Source organism: Megalobrama amblycephala, linkage group LG11, assembly GCF_018812025.1.
Source record: "Megalobrama amblycephala isolate DHTTF-2021 linkage group LG11, ASM1881202v1, whole genome shotgun sequence".
NCBI lineage: Eukaryota > Metazoa > Chordata > Actinopteri > Cypriniformes > Xenocyprididae > Megalobrama > Megalobrama amblycephala.
In genome coordinates this window covers 30,673,432-30,691,210 of record NC_063054.1, presented here as the reverse complement: position 1 = coordinate 30,691,210, position 17,779 = coordinate 30,673,432, and the positions used below count along the sequence as shown (strand labels likewise).

General features: G+C 36.0%; 1 protein-coding gene across 2 annotated transcripts in view; it reads left to right on the top strand.

The window, feature by feature from the left end:
- Positions 1-17,779, top strand: part of man1a1 (mannosidase, alpha, class 1A, member 1) — a 163,010-nt gene that overhangs the window by 135,360 nt on the left and 9,871 nt on the right. For both annotated transcript variants that reach the window (XM_048207395.1, XM_048207394.1), the window contains exons 7-10: positions 272-365; positions 8,837-8,952; positions 15,560-15,779; positions 16,693-16,865. In XM_048207395.1, coding sequence (XP_048063352.1) covers positions 272-365; positions 8,837-8,952; positions 15,560-15,779; positions 16,693-16,865 — 603 coding nt within the window. The remainder of the gene's footprint in view (positions 1-271; positions 366-8,836; positions 8,953-15,559; positions 15,780-16,692; positions 16,866-17,779) is intronic.

The window sequence follows — 17,779 nt, the reverse complement described above, 5'->3', positions numbered from 1 at the left end:
TCAGATCTGATTTCTCACCGAATGAGTCCGCTGACCTGACCTGCAATATAGACACAGACAAATGACACTATTACAAGCTCTGAATTAGGCTGTACAATCTGTGAAAGTGACCTAGTCTATAGATTTATGAGTCTGTCCCCTGTAGGAAGACATCGGTCACATCAAAGAGGCTGTTTACTACATTTTCAGCGGCTTACTGTAGTGGATGAGCTTAGCTGTGGCTTAATAATTTGATGTGGTGATATAAGCGATATGTGCTCTGCTGTTGCAGGTAATGAACATCAGAAAGGTGCTGAATCGGCTAGACAAACCTCAAGGATTGTACCCGAATTATCTGAACCCTAACAGTGGACAGTGGGGCCAGCGTAAGTCCAAAAACATGCACACATACTGAAGAACTTCAGAAGTATTAGCTGAAATGTAATATGTTCAAGAAATTGCTAGTTTTCCCAGAAATGTCATGATTAAAATGAGCGACTTTATCCATAAGTTGTCCAGCAAAATGCTTTCTTTGAGTGGAATTGATTTGTTTGAAGTGTTTCTCTTTGAGATGGAGTGCTGATTTGTACACAAAATACTCTCGTGGTGACACTTAAAGGTAGATTCAAGACAATATTTGTAGTGGATTGACAGAGACTAAACTTTGGGAGGTGATTTGTGTGTTTTGTGTGCTTTAGTTGAATTCAGCAGGAGGGACAGCAGAAACGCACTCTGGCTGTCCGTTGTGTCTGTAAGACCGTCGGGACACATTTTCTCTTTAGGGTCTCTGAATTAAAGGAACATATTCTTTGTATTTTTAATGTCAATATATAATATAAATTTATAATTTGTGTTTGATACCTGTAGGGGTGGGTGACCTACCAGTAGAAACGATTAACTCGATCACAGGGTGGTTTGTATTACATTCATATTTGATGGGTCTTAAATGTTTTTGTGACTCATGTGACTGTTTAAAAAATGTATTTGGCATTGAATCATTCATTCAAAAGATTTGTTCAAAAAACCCTGATTCATCCAGTAATGAAACAATGAATGACTTACAAGTGAGTCATTGAATTATTTATTCAACCTGGTTTTCTTAAACAGGCCATTCAGATTCATTAAACATTTTTAATAGACTGCAGCAATTTACATTTCTCTGAAACTCTTGTAAATTACATGTTATTTTGTTTAGTAGTCTGGTGATCTCTTTTTGAAACCAAAAAAATTGTGATTCTTAATTTATCCAGAATCGTGCAGCTCTAAGATATTGTCTTAAATTTTATATACGGTGGTATTGAAAATGTCTTAAATTTAACCTGTTTATATCTGTAGACACCCCGGTAGAGATTTTGTACTATCTTCTCTATCGTGGTTACGCTCACATGACATTGCTGTGCTCCGGCATCACGAAAGCTTATCATTTGAATGCATTTTTAAGCCTTGCGGTTTAAAAACTAGTGATTTTAAACCGTTCAAGCACAATAAGCATTTTGGTATATGTGCATGCTGTCTGAGTGCGCACTTCTGCAAAGTGCTGATAGAGCGTGTGAGTACTGAACAAAGTTGTTTTTTTGCGCCTTATTGGGTTGAATGGTCAAATACACACACTTGTGTTTCAAAATGCCCTTCTTTGCAAGTATCCTCGTAAACGCAGTCGTTTATGTCTTAAGTGAACGTAAATAGTTGAGAAGGAAATCGCGTGTATCCGTATATTAGATCAGTGCAATCGGTCTTAAAGTGACAGCAGCCTAATATAACTGTGGCTGTCTGTGTCATTAATGTTTATCAAACAATCTCATTGCTCTTGACTAAATCACTTTCGTAACTTTAATAAGAATAAATGTGTTGAATTTACACAATGAAAGCTAGTGTTTTTGTACATTTTAATACTTTATAGAATTTATGTAGTGGGCCAATTTCTATAGGCCTATCTAGTGCTTGAAGTTTATTTAATTGGTATCTTTGTTCTATTGTAGTGTGGTTTTTTTCTCTAGTTTTTCAGGTAGGTCTATTTAATTTGTGTCTTTGTTCTATTGTAGTTTTTTGTCCTATTGCTTGTAATTAGTTTCTTTGTTCCTCACTGACTTTTTTTTTTTTTTTTTTAAACTTATGTTAGGATAATATTAGTTTTAGTGATATTGTAACTGGTGATGAGATGAAATTTCAATGGTATGAAAAATGCTAATATATTTATTTAAAGTTATTTGCTTTAAATAACTTTATTTAAAGCAAAAATAACGATGTTGTGATATATCATTGTCGTGAAATAAAATTACTCATATCTTGATATAAGATTTTGGTCATATCGCCTACCCCTAGATAGCTGGATGTCTCTTGTAGCCATAGTTTTTACATTTGTTTACATCAAACAGCTAATTCCTGCTGTCTGCATTTTGCCAGAATTTAGATTTTCTGCATAAAGTCTAGTCCTGATAACATGTTTATTCTGGTCACAACCTTCTACATAGACAAGAATGATCTACATGGTAAAATAACCAACCACAATTTGTGTTTGGAGACAAAATCCCTGAGGGCAAAGCAGAACATTATTTTCTTGCTACTGAGTTTTCTTAACTGGAACTCATGAATGTCTTTCAAAACTTTGAAACCATGAACTGCTCAAACTTTGGCAAGACCAGTGACAAGTTCTTCTTGTAGGAGCCTGGGAGCTTTTAAACATGACTTTGCTTCCCAGCAGACTGATAGAAACTTTGCGTTTCCATTTGGAACTGCCGACTGCAGCCAGCTTTTGACATTTTTGAGTGTAATCTGGATCAGACGGTTCAATGCCATTTGAGGCTGAGGCCAGACAGCTGGCAACCCTGCAACTGTCAAGAAATAGCACGACTCTCTCTCACCACATCTTCATCTTGTTTTCAGGGTTAATTATGCAACGCGGGCAGACAAACACACACTCTTCTCCTTGCGTTCATCCTCTAGATCAAACGTACATCAATAGTTTGGGATGTTTTATGCTGGTTTCGAGGCAACCGGAATGATGACTTCAGTGAGGCCTGCTCTGCAGTGTTAGGCGGCTTTCGTGCCGTCCTCGCTCCAAGGGATTTATTGGCGGCTTAGTCTGGAGAGCAGTGCTGTCTCAACTTCATGGTCAGCGATGACGCAGGCGCTTGATGATGAAGAGCCAGAGGAGAACAAAGATACTGCAGTGTGTGTAGTCGGGATAACACAGGAGCACAAATTCTGATGGAGGAATGTCGCCGCAGAGTGAAAAAAGAGAGAGGCTTTTGAGCTGTCAGAATGTAGCAAGGTTTCTATTTTGTGCATCGGAGCAAGTCCTTCTTTTTTAGCTTTGACAAAAGTCGTTTGTTTAGATGATCGTAAACAAAATGATCTGAGATGGCAGCAGGCTGCAGGGAAGATGGGATGATAACATACAGCTGCGCTTAAAAATAGCTGTCAGTCTTTTTACTTAACACAAGTAGCCCAGAACAGTCCTGAAGGGCTTTCCATATGGGTCAGTTGTCATGTTTGGGTTTGAGCAGCTAGTAGCTCCAGGGTTGACCCTAATGAAACGGCAACATAAAACATCCTATATATTCCACCATCTGCCCTCCTTTTACCCTTCCTCTCTTTTATCTTTTCCCCCCCTCATCCTCGTTCATCAACTTGGTTTTATGTTGTCAGGAATTCTCAGTGTGTTTTAAAGCAGTTTGTCTCTTTGCAGTTTAACTTCATATGTGTGACTTGACAAAAGTTCCAAAACCAAGTAAGATGTTTTCTAAGGTGACATGAAATGAAATCTCATAGGAGCCTGAATTGGAGCACTTACAGCAATGTATTTTTTAAAAAAAAAAAATAATAATAATAATAATAATAATAAAAATGAAAAATAAAATATTGTAAAGAATTTATTCTAATTCTATTTTTTTTTTTTTAATTTAAATTATATTTTTACATTTTAAATAATACTTTTAATACATTTTTTTGTAATCAGTAAATTATTAAAATGATTAAAATTCATTTAAAAATGTTAATATTTTAATTATTATAATTATAATTTATTCTAATGACTTAATTTACTCTAAAATGTAAATTACCTTCCCTCTGTGAAACAACAAACTAAAATCATATTTTGAAAAAATGTCACCTTTGTTTTTTTTTGTTTTTTTATCCATCACATTGACATCCTTCAAATTATTTTGAGTTCCACAGAAGAAAAAGTCATACAGGTTTGGAACAAAATGAGGTTGTGTAAATAATGGCATTTTCATTTTTCGGTGAACTATCCCTTTAAATGAATATTGTACCCAAAATTGAAAAAAAAAAAAACTGCAATCATTCATTTACCCCCATGTCATTCTGTGAAACACAAAAGAAATTTAGTAATTTTGTCGCTTCACATTTCAGTGCTTTCAGTGAGCTTTGTTTCTAAGAGCAAAATGTGGACATATTGTCGAGTATCAGACATGCATGTGGTCTGTTATGTGTGCTTCAGTGCTGTACAGAGAGACTTCACACGTTCTCAGTGTCTGTTGGGTAATAAGCTCAGCTGGTCTTCAGGTTTTGTTCAGGAAGCACATCAAGAGCTGACAGCAAAAACTCCTGTTTCCTACTGTCAAGTTTTTACCAACAGAAGACCTCACAGCTCCTTTTCACAACGAAACCCTTTTACCAACGGCGCAGGACAGTTTGGAGTTTCTATGTGATGTGTGTGTGAGCTAATATTACGACAGAGGGGAAAAGTATGTGACTAAGAAGTTAAATCATCCAGCACAGTGCTGTTCAAAATCGGGCCTGCGGGCAAATCCAGTCTGCCACAAGTTTATCAATGACCTCCTGCTAAAAATTTTTATTGACTTTCTTTTGAGAATTCAGTACCTGCTTCTGTGCCTGCACTGCAAGAGAATGAAACTACTTCTCCCATTAAAATAAATGAAGCACTTCAAGAGAGATTGCTCTTGTCTACACTTAGACAAATGACTCAAAACAAAATGTATTTTTTATATAGAAATGAATACTTTTATTCAGCAAGGATGCATTAAATTAATCAAAAAATACAGTGAAGACATTTACATTGTTACAAATGTCGGTAGCACTTTATTTTACAGTCCTGTTCCCCACGTACATACTATGTACTTATTATTGTAATTGCAATAACTGGGTAATAACTAGGTACTAACCATGAACCTACCCCTAAACCTAACCTTAACCCATGTAGTTACCTTAAAATACCCAGTACTATCTTAGGTAAGTACACAGTAAGTACACGTACTGTAAAGTTCAACCAAAATGTCTATAAATAAATGCTCTTCTTTTGAATTTTTTTATATAAAGAATTCTGTGAAATTAAAGTTTTTTTTTTTTTTTTTTTTTTTTTTTTCAACATTGATAATAATGTTTCTTGAGCACCAAATCATCATATTAGAATGATTTCTGAAGGATCATGTGACACTGACGACTGGAGTAATGATGCTGAAAATTAAAATAAGTTGAGTTTTGAAATATATTTTTTAAAAATAGTTATTTTAATTGTAATAATATTTTACAATATTACTGTTTTTACTGTGTTTTTGATCAAATAAATGCATCCTTGGTAAACATAAGAGACTTCTTGAGATTGGCTGCATGAGATTCTCCAGCTTTTGTTGTTGTTGAGTATCTGAAGTGCGAGCTGTTAAAGCTCCGCCCTCTTCTGGAAAGGGGTCGGGAGCAGCAGCTCATTTGCATTTAAAGGGACACATGCAAAAACAGCGTGTGGGTTTTTTTTTTTTTTTTTGCTCACACCCAAATTTGACAAGCTATAGTAAATGATCTGTGAGGTATTTTGAACTGAAACTTCACAGACCCATTCTGAGGACACCAGAGACTTATATTACATCTTGTAAAAAGGGCATAAAAGGTCCCCTTTAAATGTAAACACCACAGCAACCACCTAAGAACATTCTAGGTGAGTTTTACATGGACAGGACTCCCTTAATTTTTCTTCAGAATGTGTAAAAATCTAGTTTAGCGAATGCTTTGATAGTGGGCTAAAATGTTTTAAATAAAATTTTAGTACCTTTTTATTTTATAAATGAACATACAAAGTTTGGGTTATAAGCCTACATCTTTAACCACTAAGATTCTTAGCATTCATTTGCATAAAATGAACTACCTGCATTGTATCTAGCGTAATCCTAGATAAGGCAGGCCTGTGTGCGCAAGGAGAAAATAAATGTGTATGTGTGTGTTTCCAAGGTGGCACGGTGAATGGGCAGTCTGTTCAGTGCTGTCCAGTCCACTGTGTGTGAGAGATGAGAATCTGTGGGTCGAGGAGCAGCACTGTTGTGTGATTGTCTGATTGATGATCAAGTTCATGAATATTTATACCTCATTAAGCACTTGTTTGTGTGATAGATACATCAAGAGAAATTGAGCCACAGTGCAGACAGCCGTAAAAAATACGCTTCTGAGCAACTCTTTAGGAAAAGTGCACAGAAAAGATAAACAAGCATTTTGCTTTAGTTTAAAGTCTTATTTCAAATGTCAAAGGTGTTTTTATGGTACTCATTTTGCACTCAGCTAAATTTCTGAATTAGGCAGAATTTTGTTAATCTTCCTCAGAGATATTCAAATTATGCAGCTCATGGGCCAAAATATACACCAGGGGCCAGTGAATAAAATGACCCGCTAATAGCTGATACTTGACTTTTATATGGTTTTAAAATGTGCAATAACCAACAATTACAGCTACATGTGCTACAACGACCTCATATTTGTATCCATTCATAAGTGCTGGTCAGACCCTTTTCGTTTTCCAAAACAATGTAGATGTATTTTAGTAAGTATATATTTATTTTATTTAAATGCATTAATAATTCTTGAGATTATACAATTTCATAAATGTATGCTAATGTCTCAATTTCAAATGTTTTAAACCTTCACAAATCAATACTTAAAGGTGCCCTAGATTCAAAAATTGAATTTACCTCGGCATAGTTAAATAACAAGAGTTCAGTACATGGAAAAGACATACAGTGAGTCTCAAACTCCATAGTTTCCTCCTTCTTATATAAATCTCATTTGTTTAAACGACCTCCGAAGAACAGGCGAATCTCAACATAACACCGACTGTTACGTAACAGTCGGGGTGTACGCCCCAATATTTGCATAATGCCAGCCCATGTTCCCAACATTATGAAAGGGATTACACAAGGGCAGCCAGTTAACGTCTGGATCTGCACACAGCCGAATCATCAGACTAGGTAAGCAAGAACAACAGCGAAAAATGGCAGATGGAGCAATAATAACTGACATAATCCATGATAGCGTGATATTTTTACTGATATTTGTAAATTGTCTTTCTAAATGTTTTGTTAGCATGTTGCTAATGTACTGTTAAATGAGGTTAAAGTTACCATCGTTTCTTACTGTATTCACGGAGACAAGAGCCGTCGCTATTTTCATTTTTTAAACACTTGCAGTCTGTATAATTCATAAACACAACTTCATTCTTTATAAATCTCTCCAACAGTGTAGCATTAGCCGTTAGCCACGGAGGACAGCCTCAAATTCACTCAGAATAAAACTTTAACATCCAAATAAATACTTTACTCACATAATTCGAAGCATGCATACAGCATGCATGACGAACATCTTATAAAGATCCATTTGAGGGTTATATTAGCTGTGTGAACTTTGTAAATGTGCTGTAATATAGTCGACAGCTCATGTGGCAGGGAGCACGCGATTTAAGGGGGCGGCGCCGAGTGTAAATCAGTGCATTGTTAATGATGCCCCAAAATAGGCAGTTAAAAAAATTTATTAAAAAAAATCTATGGGGTATTTTGAGCTGAAACTTCACAGACACATTCAGGAGACACCTTAGACTTATATTACATCTTGTGAAAAAGCATTCTTGGGCACCTTTAATGTTCAAGAAACATTCACTACAATTCATGTGTAAAATCAGTAATGGCACTATCTCTATACTAATACTAATTGGGTGCACCAGTCCATTTTGCTTAAATTGTATGGGTTTTTTTTTTTGCTTTGTTTTGTTTTTTATTTTTGTTTTTTAATTAAAAACTTTGGCTACTAAATGGAATTCACACATTTGAATATGCTTTAACTTTGTCACTTTGCTCCAATGAGTGATGACAGTATTTGCATAATGCGACTTGAATTGAAACAAATTGAGAAACTTTCTGTGAATGAATCCGATTATCAGTTACTATAGTGTTCTAGGTTGTTGCTAGGCTTTTCTAAATGGTTGCTAGGGTGCTGTAAGTGGCTGCTGGTGTGCACTATTTGGTTGCTAGGGTGTTCTAACTAGTTGCTAGGGTTGTTGGTGTTCTAGGTGGTTGCTAGGCTTTTCTAAATTGTTGCCAGAGTGTTCTAGGTCAGGGCTTCTCAAATAGTGGACAACAGTCCGGTTCTGGACCTTGGCTTGGTTCCAACTGGACCGTGAGACATAATGACACACACCACAAGCGCTCAGGGTCATTTATGGTAATAATCTTTTTGGTGATGTATTCCCTAATATTAATATCTAGAGCCAAATGCGCTTCATTCAAGCCGTTTTTACCATAAAATAGTAATCGTGGCATATGCTTAATGCCATGACAACACAAAAAACTACTACTCTTTTAACATGTATTGTGAATGTGAAGTACTTGGTTCACTTCATCTTGATATTTGTGAAATTCCAAACATATTTTACCATACAAACTTACTGAGATGAGAGTGCTTATCTAGCTCGCTCATACTGTGTGAAAGTTCGTGTTTTTGTACATATTTACGTCTCATTTTGTGCAATTCTATTTAATGCAGTCCCACAGCAGACTATTGTGACTGTACATGAATGTAGGAGGGGATTTTTCACACACTCTCTGGCGTTTTCGCTGTGTTGCAGATCACGTCTCAGTTGGAGGCTTGGGGGACAGTTTCTACGAGTACCTGCTAAAGGCCTGGCTCATGTCAGACAAAAGTGACGAGGAGGGAAAGAAGCTTTACTATGATGCCCTGCAGGTAAGGTCACTTTTTACAGAGAGAAGAAGCCCAGAGAAATGTTACATTCTTCTGCCTATTTGATCAAATGGCCAGATGGCTGCTGACTAGACAAGAGGATACCTGGCATCCATGTTTCTTGGAGAATGCTTTCTAGCTAAAGGGACTTGTCAGCAAAATAGTGAGGATACAGAATTCTTACCTTTTTACTTAAATTAGGAACACTACCAACACAATTGTGATTGGTAGTACTTTAAAAAGTACCAGTACTGTAAAAACAATTAACACAATCACTGATTTCAATTTTCTCACACATTATTTTCAGACAACTTTGTTTAAAATAAATAAATCTGCTAGATATATATTGAAGATGGCTCAGTTTTAAATGGGTAGTGCATTCTAGGAAATTAACTTTTTCCACTGTGGTCCATAAAATGAAAGATAATTTATTAAATATAATGAAAACATGCAATAATTCTATAGGTGTCATTTCAAATATTGATTATCAGTATTTTCAAATATTTCTGTTTATGGTAAATTCATACTGAAAAAATGAAAATGTATTATTTAAAACTACAAGGCTTTCATTACATTTTATTTATACGTCCTTAAATTCAAATTTAAATTGCAGTTGTCCATCATGTTCGCTATAGCTCAATTCAGTTCTCATTTCTGTTTTATTGTTTTTGGTAGAGCGATCCAAATATACTTCAATAAATCTAAAAAAAATAAATAAAACAAAACTGGATTTCTAATCTTACAGCTCATTTGACATTCACAAATTCAATTAAACATCTAGTTGGACTAAAGTTTATTTAATGCTTGTTCTGTATTGTTGTATGTTTCTCCTCAAGTTTCCATGTCCAGTTTTTCCAATGTGAATACTGAAAGAATCTACATTGAGTTGCAATTCCTCTTCATAGTGTCCATCTGTTGAAATGTAACGTGTGTGTGTGTGTGTGCGTGTGTGTGTGCGTGTGTGTGTGCGTGTGTGTGTGCGTGTGTGCGTGCGTGTGTGTGTGCGTGCGTGCGTGCGTGCGTGTGTGTGCGTGTGCGTGTGTGCGTGTGTGTGTGTGCGTGTGTGTGTAAGCTGCCACCAGCGTTCTGCTATAGCTGTCCGTGAGAGCTATGGAAAGCTGGTGCAGACTGATTGTTACAGACCGCAAACTCAATCCTCACTTTCATTAGAGAGCACCATCTCAACCTGCCTAAGATAATGTTGTCCCTCTGGCCGTCTGTCTGGGTGACTCCCTGGAGTGACTCGAACACACACACTCTTTGGACTCCAGGCCAATCATCCAAGAAAAGAAAAGTGCATTATGTCGGTCACCTTCAGAGAGGGCTTATAGCATAGCCGTTCGGTCCACCATTTTACCCAGACATTCATTACCATTACAGAAATCTCTTTATCAGGCCTTTAACTCTCTCTTTACAGCCTGATTTCACCTAATTTATCTCACTAACCATGGATAGGCCGCTCAATCATCTCCTTTCATCCACACCTCTCAGCTGTAGCATTTAATTATTTGCACCATTGGGAAAAATAAGCACATTACGGCAATGACTGTTGACGTATCGCAGTAGATTGAGTTCCTGTTGTTAGAGCAATGCTAAATGCTAAAGTCTCCCTTTTTTGTGCCAAAATAGTGTTGGAGGAGCTACTTTACAGCTAGCTAAATAGTGTCATCGTTCAGCTGAAGACAGTTCAATGTCGATTCAGTTCTGTTGTAAAGATCATCAATTATTAAATGACTTAATTTCGTCTTATAAAGCAGTTCTGCAGAAAACAGTTTTGTCATCGTCCAGCTCAGTTCAATTCTCATCCAATAGTGTCAGTGCAGTCAAATCGTTGGATGATTTGGATGATTAAATCAAAAGTAGGACTGTATACTTAATAAAATTGCAATATGCACTAGCGTCTGTTAATATTAAAGCTCACAGTTTGCTCTGTGTGTGTGTGTGTGTGTGTGTGTGTGTGTGTGTGTGTGTGTGTGTGTGTGTGTGTGTGTGTGTGTGTGTGTGTGTGTCTGTGTTCACTACTCACTGCTCCTTAACTAATGCAGACAAATTCCAAGTATGGATTACCATACTTGGCCTTCACTTCATTGTCACTTCACGTTCTGCGATTCTCTATGTGAATTTCGTCTATACACACTTAAGTACACGCGATGCTTGTGGTGTTTTAGCATCTTCCATCTCACTATATGAGGACATGAACACATGAACTTAATCACTTAACCAGCATTTCACCATTTAATTTGATAAAACTATCGTCATATCTGCACACAGAAACTCAAAATCAAAATAAAAGTTTGGTTTAACTTGAAGAAATTATAAATGTATTACTATTGTACAGTAGAATGTACATCTCACAGTTATAATAATAGTAATAATGCAATTATTAAAAGCTTATTTTTAACCCTCTGGAGTCTGAGGCTGATTTGGGGTCCTGGTGTAGTTTTGACATGCCCTGACATTTGTGCTTTTTTCAGTTGTTTTATAAACACATTAATGACAAGTGTCTCATTACACTGTATTCAGCAGAAACTAGGCTACAATAATATGTGAGCAACAAGTATGTATTTGTTTGTATTTTTGAGAGAATTACGGATATGCATGTGTTGGATTTAAAATCTCAATCATAGGTAGAATATTTGTAGTGTCAGTCATCAGTTTAGAAACAGGCGATAATATTTGGAGAAGTTGTGGCCATTTGAAGGTAGGCACTCAAAAATGCTCAAAGGGCAGAAAATGACCTCTAATTTTGCAGTTCTCACCTGTTCTCACCTGCTGGGAGTGACAAAAGGGCTCATTTACATCTCATTTAGATAAGCCATACCCCCTGTAAAGCTGCATGGTTGCATAGCAACGACAGACGCAACGGGAAAAATCGGACCGCATACTATTAATAATAAAGGATAATGTGCATTGTAAATGTCAGTAATTTATCTTTTTTGACATTAGGACTTTTTTAACAGGATTCTGTGATAACCGTATAGTCCTGGTTTAGACCTCAGTTAGTGGTTAGACCTGGTTTGAGTCAAAGGATTTAAAAAATCCTGTACATTAAACTCTTCAATAAATACTTTTACTTTTGACTTATAACGCACATTTTACGGCTACGGATACTTTATACTTTTACTTACGTAGGAATTTAATCTGATACATTTACTATTGCATTAGTAAATCCTTGTTAAGAATATTAAGTAGTAACTGGCTAAAATTATTAGCGTAACATTCAATTCAAGAATAGTAAGGTTTTACATGAGCTAAGTCATTCACACCAGTCAATTCAAGCAGTTGAAGCGTTATTCAAATTAACATGCTAACATTACCATCTAAAAGCCCATTATAGTAATGGGGGTTTTTGGCAAGTGATACGATGCTAACGATTACAAATAAAACAACAGTCCTGAGCTAGCTAATAGCAAAAGACACATGAGATAACGTGTAGCCTACGTGTTCTTAGAATGAACACAAAACGACAAACTTTGATGTTTATGGAAACTCACCCCATAAGAAACAGAAAAGATCTCGTTGCCTCCAATGAAATAAGTTGTTCGGGCACACTTTCTCTTCTTTGTGGATGTAACCATCTCCGAAGTTTGCACTACTATGCGTCTGTTTGCCTCTAAATGTACAATAATTCGCATGTCCTGCCACTCTTTTTTACGCAGCTAAAGAATCCAGCCGTATGTTGTACTTCAAAACATTTTCGGTGTAACGGCCACGGTTCAGCTCATCTGCGATATTCTTTGCGGCGTCCATCTTCATTAAATTTTGATATCAGCTAGAGCCGGCCAGAGCGCTGCATAAATAAGTAGCCACGCTTTCCTTGGAGGGCAGCGGCAATAACAAAAGAAACAAAAGCCGGCGTATCCGATTCCAGTATGGAAATACAAACAGACAATGACACGCCCCTACTGTGAGATAGAATCCCAGAAAAACAAGCCGATTTCAACCTCAAAATGTACGCTTTTAAATAAACCAATACTGCTACCTAAAACATGGAGATGCTTCTTCGTGATCTCAACTAACAGATTCTGCAAAAAAACGAAAATCACCAATTTTAAGACACTTTTTGTTTACACAGGCCGTATGCGAAGAGGCGTAAATCTTCATGAATAATGCTGTGATTCACACCTGAGGAGATTAAGACCCTGCCCCTAATGAGCCACATAATGAGCCATTCAGACAGGAATGTGACTGAGTGAACTAAGAAAGAATGCAATGACAAAAGAAATATATCTTTTTTTTTTTTTCTTAAAGTTTACCTGAGTGGAGTAACTTCCTGTTGACATTTGAAGTGTTGTCAAACAAAACAGAGGCTAGCTTTTGAAAGAAGTCTCATGCTCATCAAGCCTGCATTTATTTAATCAAAAATACAGAAAAAACAGCAATACTGTGAAATATTATTACAATTTAAAATAATGGTTTTCTATGTTATATACTTTAAAATATAATTTATTTCTGTGATGCAAAGCTTTCATCATACCTTGCGAACTAAAGCTTCATGATGTGGCACTATATAGGCTATTTTACAGTAAACTCTTCATAATCTGTCCAAAACAGGCCAAAGGAAATATTGTCTAAACATTCATATTGCTATGAAATTTTATGTATCTTATTTGTTATATATAAATGTTATATATAAATGCCTATAAATGTTAATGTGCCATTTAATATGTTAACACATTTTATTTCAGTATTTTACATATTTCAGTCGATTTCACTCATCTCAGTATAGTAATATTTTTTTGGGAAAAGCCATTAATCATTCACACAGAGGCACAGAACGTACAGGATTCAGGATTGCGATTAGAATAAAGAATTTAGGGATAAAAAACGAACCTTTCTTCTTAATCAAGTTGATCCTCGAAATGGAATTGAATACATTCATGCTCTTCCTCTGAGGTAAATCCTTTTAGAATTATTCCTCACCGCATCTCAGAACGATGAAACTGACTAAGCTCGATGCATTTTTCACTCCCTGTTGCACTAATCGCCTCAGAATTTGCGTTTGAAAGCTGCACGTGCTCCGTGGGCGTCGCCGCATTAGTGGATAATGAGCTGAGTCGTGAAAGACTGACATCGCTCTCTTTTCAAACAGGTTACATAAACAGAGAATATTAGTTTACGATTTAACTTGCATGATTTAAAACCTGACATTTCAACGTTTCTTTAGACATATATCTCATTTTTGTGTGATAAGTATTCACTAAGTTAGTTCATTTTCTGAGAGAGTATCAGATTGGACTTTGTTCCGAGAGAGATGACAGGTCGCGCATCATGTTAGTTTTCTTTATTTTGCAAAAAGCACAACATTTAGTTTTTGCTGTGAGTGTACACAAATAAAAGACATTCTATAGTTTCAATTGATATTACTTCTATCTCTATGACAAAAAGTATTTTAAGTTGAGTTTGCTGCTATGTGAAGAAAATCTACTAAAACGCGCCGGCGCGTTTCCCAACCTGTGAATGTTAAGGAATAATCACACAATTTTTCTTCCATGTTTTAATTTTAACAGTAAACCTCTGTTGTGCAGCACTTTTCTTTTTTTTTTTTTTTTTTTTTTGCCAAAAAATAAATGGAATTGTTTTTTTTTAATATATTTAAAAGAGTAATTGTTAATGTTTCATGCCTTCATTTAATTACCACCATTTTTGATAATAAATTTAATTAAAGGTTTAATTAAATTTAAAGACATGCTTCATAATTATTCAAATTTAATTCAAATTAAATTGAGGGGAAAATGAGAAAAAATAAAACTGATTTCATATGGCCCTAAAAAATTTTTTTTTTTTTTTGTTAAACTTTTATTGTTAATAAATTGTATATTTCAATTAATTAGATGCTTTTTGATTACAAGAGTGCAAACTGTAGCAAGCATATGCTTAATTACTGTTATAATTATGGAAAATTTTCTCCACTCTAAGGGGTCCCTGGTCTCAAAAAGTTTGAGAACCCCTGCTTTAGGGTGACACAAGATCCAAAATGGAACACTTTTCATTCTATGTTTGATTAATTACTTATCCTACTCTTTAATTCAATTAAAAAACATCAATGTGGCATCTACCCTGCTACTTGTTTACAAAAATGCCATCATTACATGAAAAGCTACAATACATTATTCAACATACTAAAAAAATGTTAAGTACTGTTACTTCTTTCAGTTTCTCCAAGATGAAATGATGAAATAAGATTACAAAGGGAGTGATGCAAGAAAAAGAGAGAGTCAGACGCTTTACTTATTTCCTTACGTGCCTTTGGTACCATGGTGATGAATGTCTCCGGTTTTCCATTCAAATGCACCGAGGCCCTTTTCCAGACAGATAAGAATCTCATTTCCCATGTATGTGATGCTTCTGTAAATACACAACGCTGGCACACAGCTGTGACCCTGATATCTCCATACCCTGGGCCTTGAACTGTTCATATGATGCTTTTGAGAGAATGAAATCACTCTGAAGCCTTGAATGTACCCTTTTGTATTAGGTAAACAAAACAAGTGCAAACAAGGACAAAGTTCCTTTAAACCCACACAGTATAAATAACACAGAGTGAAGAAATTGACATTAAAAACAACTTAAAGTGATCTCCAGTCTTCATTTTCTGTTCTGTTTGTAGGCGATTGAAAAGAATTTGATCCGAAAGTCAAGCGGAGGGTTGACGTATATCGCGGAATGGAAAGGCGGACTCCTGGAGCATAAGATGGGTCACCTGACCTGCTTCGCCGGTGGTATGATCGCTTTAGGGGCAGACGGAGCTCCCGATGAAAAGACTGGTCACCAGATGGAACTCGCGGCTGAGATCGCCCGCACGTGTCACGAGTCTTACTCACGAACAAGTGAGTGGAAGAACAACAAATGTAAAACATTTCCAGCAAACAAAATAATAATTATGCATGATAATACACACATTTTCTAGTTATAGATAGTAAAATGCAGTGCAAGTGCAGGCATTGAAATAAGAAATTAAAGTTTTGTGTAAAGAAAATTATGCAGATTTTCTACCATTTTTATTTTCTTTTTCTTTTTTTGACCCCTTGCCTATCAATTCTCATTACAAAAAAAGAATATATTTTTGTTGTTGATTAATTTTACAATATAAATACTTTACATAGTAAAATTATTTACTGATTTTAACTTTTATTTTATTTTTTATATAAATAACTTTAACAGTAATTAGAATGACACTGAGAATAATGAGAATTACAAAGAGAATATGGTAATTATTGTACTTTTTTAAACATTACGGTAGTGAGTTTTTGTGGAAAATTGTAATGTAAAAACAAAACAATGTATAAGAATTAAATATGTAAATGATACTTTTATACTCAGTATTTGCTGGAAAAAAAAAACATTTTATTTTCTGTAGGTTTGTCTAACATACCTTACATACAGAGTATGTGATGTATTTTTCCACATCTGCGCATTAGCAAAAGATTTGCTAATTTACTAGTCAAGTATTTTCTTTTGCTGACTCTGCTCGGTGCCAGTTAACCCTGAACACACACACACACACACGCACACAAATCCCTCTGGCACTTGATAAACACACACACATACACATTCATCACCGACGTGTTCTTAATGCGTAGGTATTTTTATCTGACGCAGATTATCAAAGGTCCAGATTATGCCACAGCCCCTAATCCACATCCAGATAGTGTTTCTCGTCATCTCAGGAACAATGTAATCCCATAATCCCTTGTGAACATGGACGTTTAAGCGATGAATTTGTCGGCATGTATGTTTCAGGTATGAAGCTGGGTCCCGAGGCGTTCCGTTTCGACGGCGGCGTGGAGGCCATCGCCACTCGACAAAATGAGAAGTACTTCATCCTGAGGCCGGAGGTCATCGAAACGTACATGTACATGTGGAGGTTCACCCACGACCCCAAGTATAGGCAATGGGGCTGGGAGGCGGTACAGGTGAGAACTCTGACGTGTGAATCTGACGCATCGCTTATTATGTAACGTCAGTGTGTGTGACTGGTAAACATGTCGCCACAGTAGGCTGGGGATGTAGGCCAGACTGTGAGTCACAGTGAGGCTTTATCCCTGCCCTCAGACGCTCCATACACTTCAGCATAGCAGGATTAGAGACAATGGAGACCGCCTGGATCTCACAGCCTTGTAATTGTATCATAATGACTTCAGATTGCCATTGTGATGTGTCTGTCCCTTTAGGCGATACATCACATCTCTTCCTCCCTCGCTTTCCCTCTGTCATCTGTTCCTCTCAGTAAAATGTGCTGGCTCAACACTAACTGAATGAAAGGCTGGATTCTATCCTTCAAAATCAACTTTGTCAAATCTTCATTATCTTAAAACTTTCTTTTTCACAATCTTTACAACGCCAGTAATTTTGATTGTTATTATGGCACTTTTCACAAATAGGGCACAATTTGCTTTCCCATTAGAGGCACAAGTTCCATAACTGTTAGATATTTTTTTTATGAGTATGAGTGGATAATTTTAAACAAATCAAATATCTTTTTTTCTATTTAACTTTTATGTTTATTGATATATATATAAAAAAAAAAAATAGAATTCAATGGTTTTAAAATGTATTCACATATGTCCCAGATTTGGTAAAAGGGTTTAAAATATCACTAAAAACACACACGCACATGTTTAGGTTTTCATGTTTTATGGGGAATTTCCATAGACACAATGATTTTTATACTGTACAAACTGTATGTTCTTTCCTCTAACCCTAAACCTACCCATCACAGAAAAGTTTTTTGCATTTTTAGATTTTCAAAAAACATCACTCAGTATGATTTGTAAGCTGTTTCCCTCATGGGGACCAAAAATGTCCCCATAAGGACAAGGATTTCAGA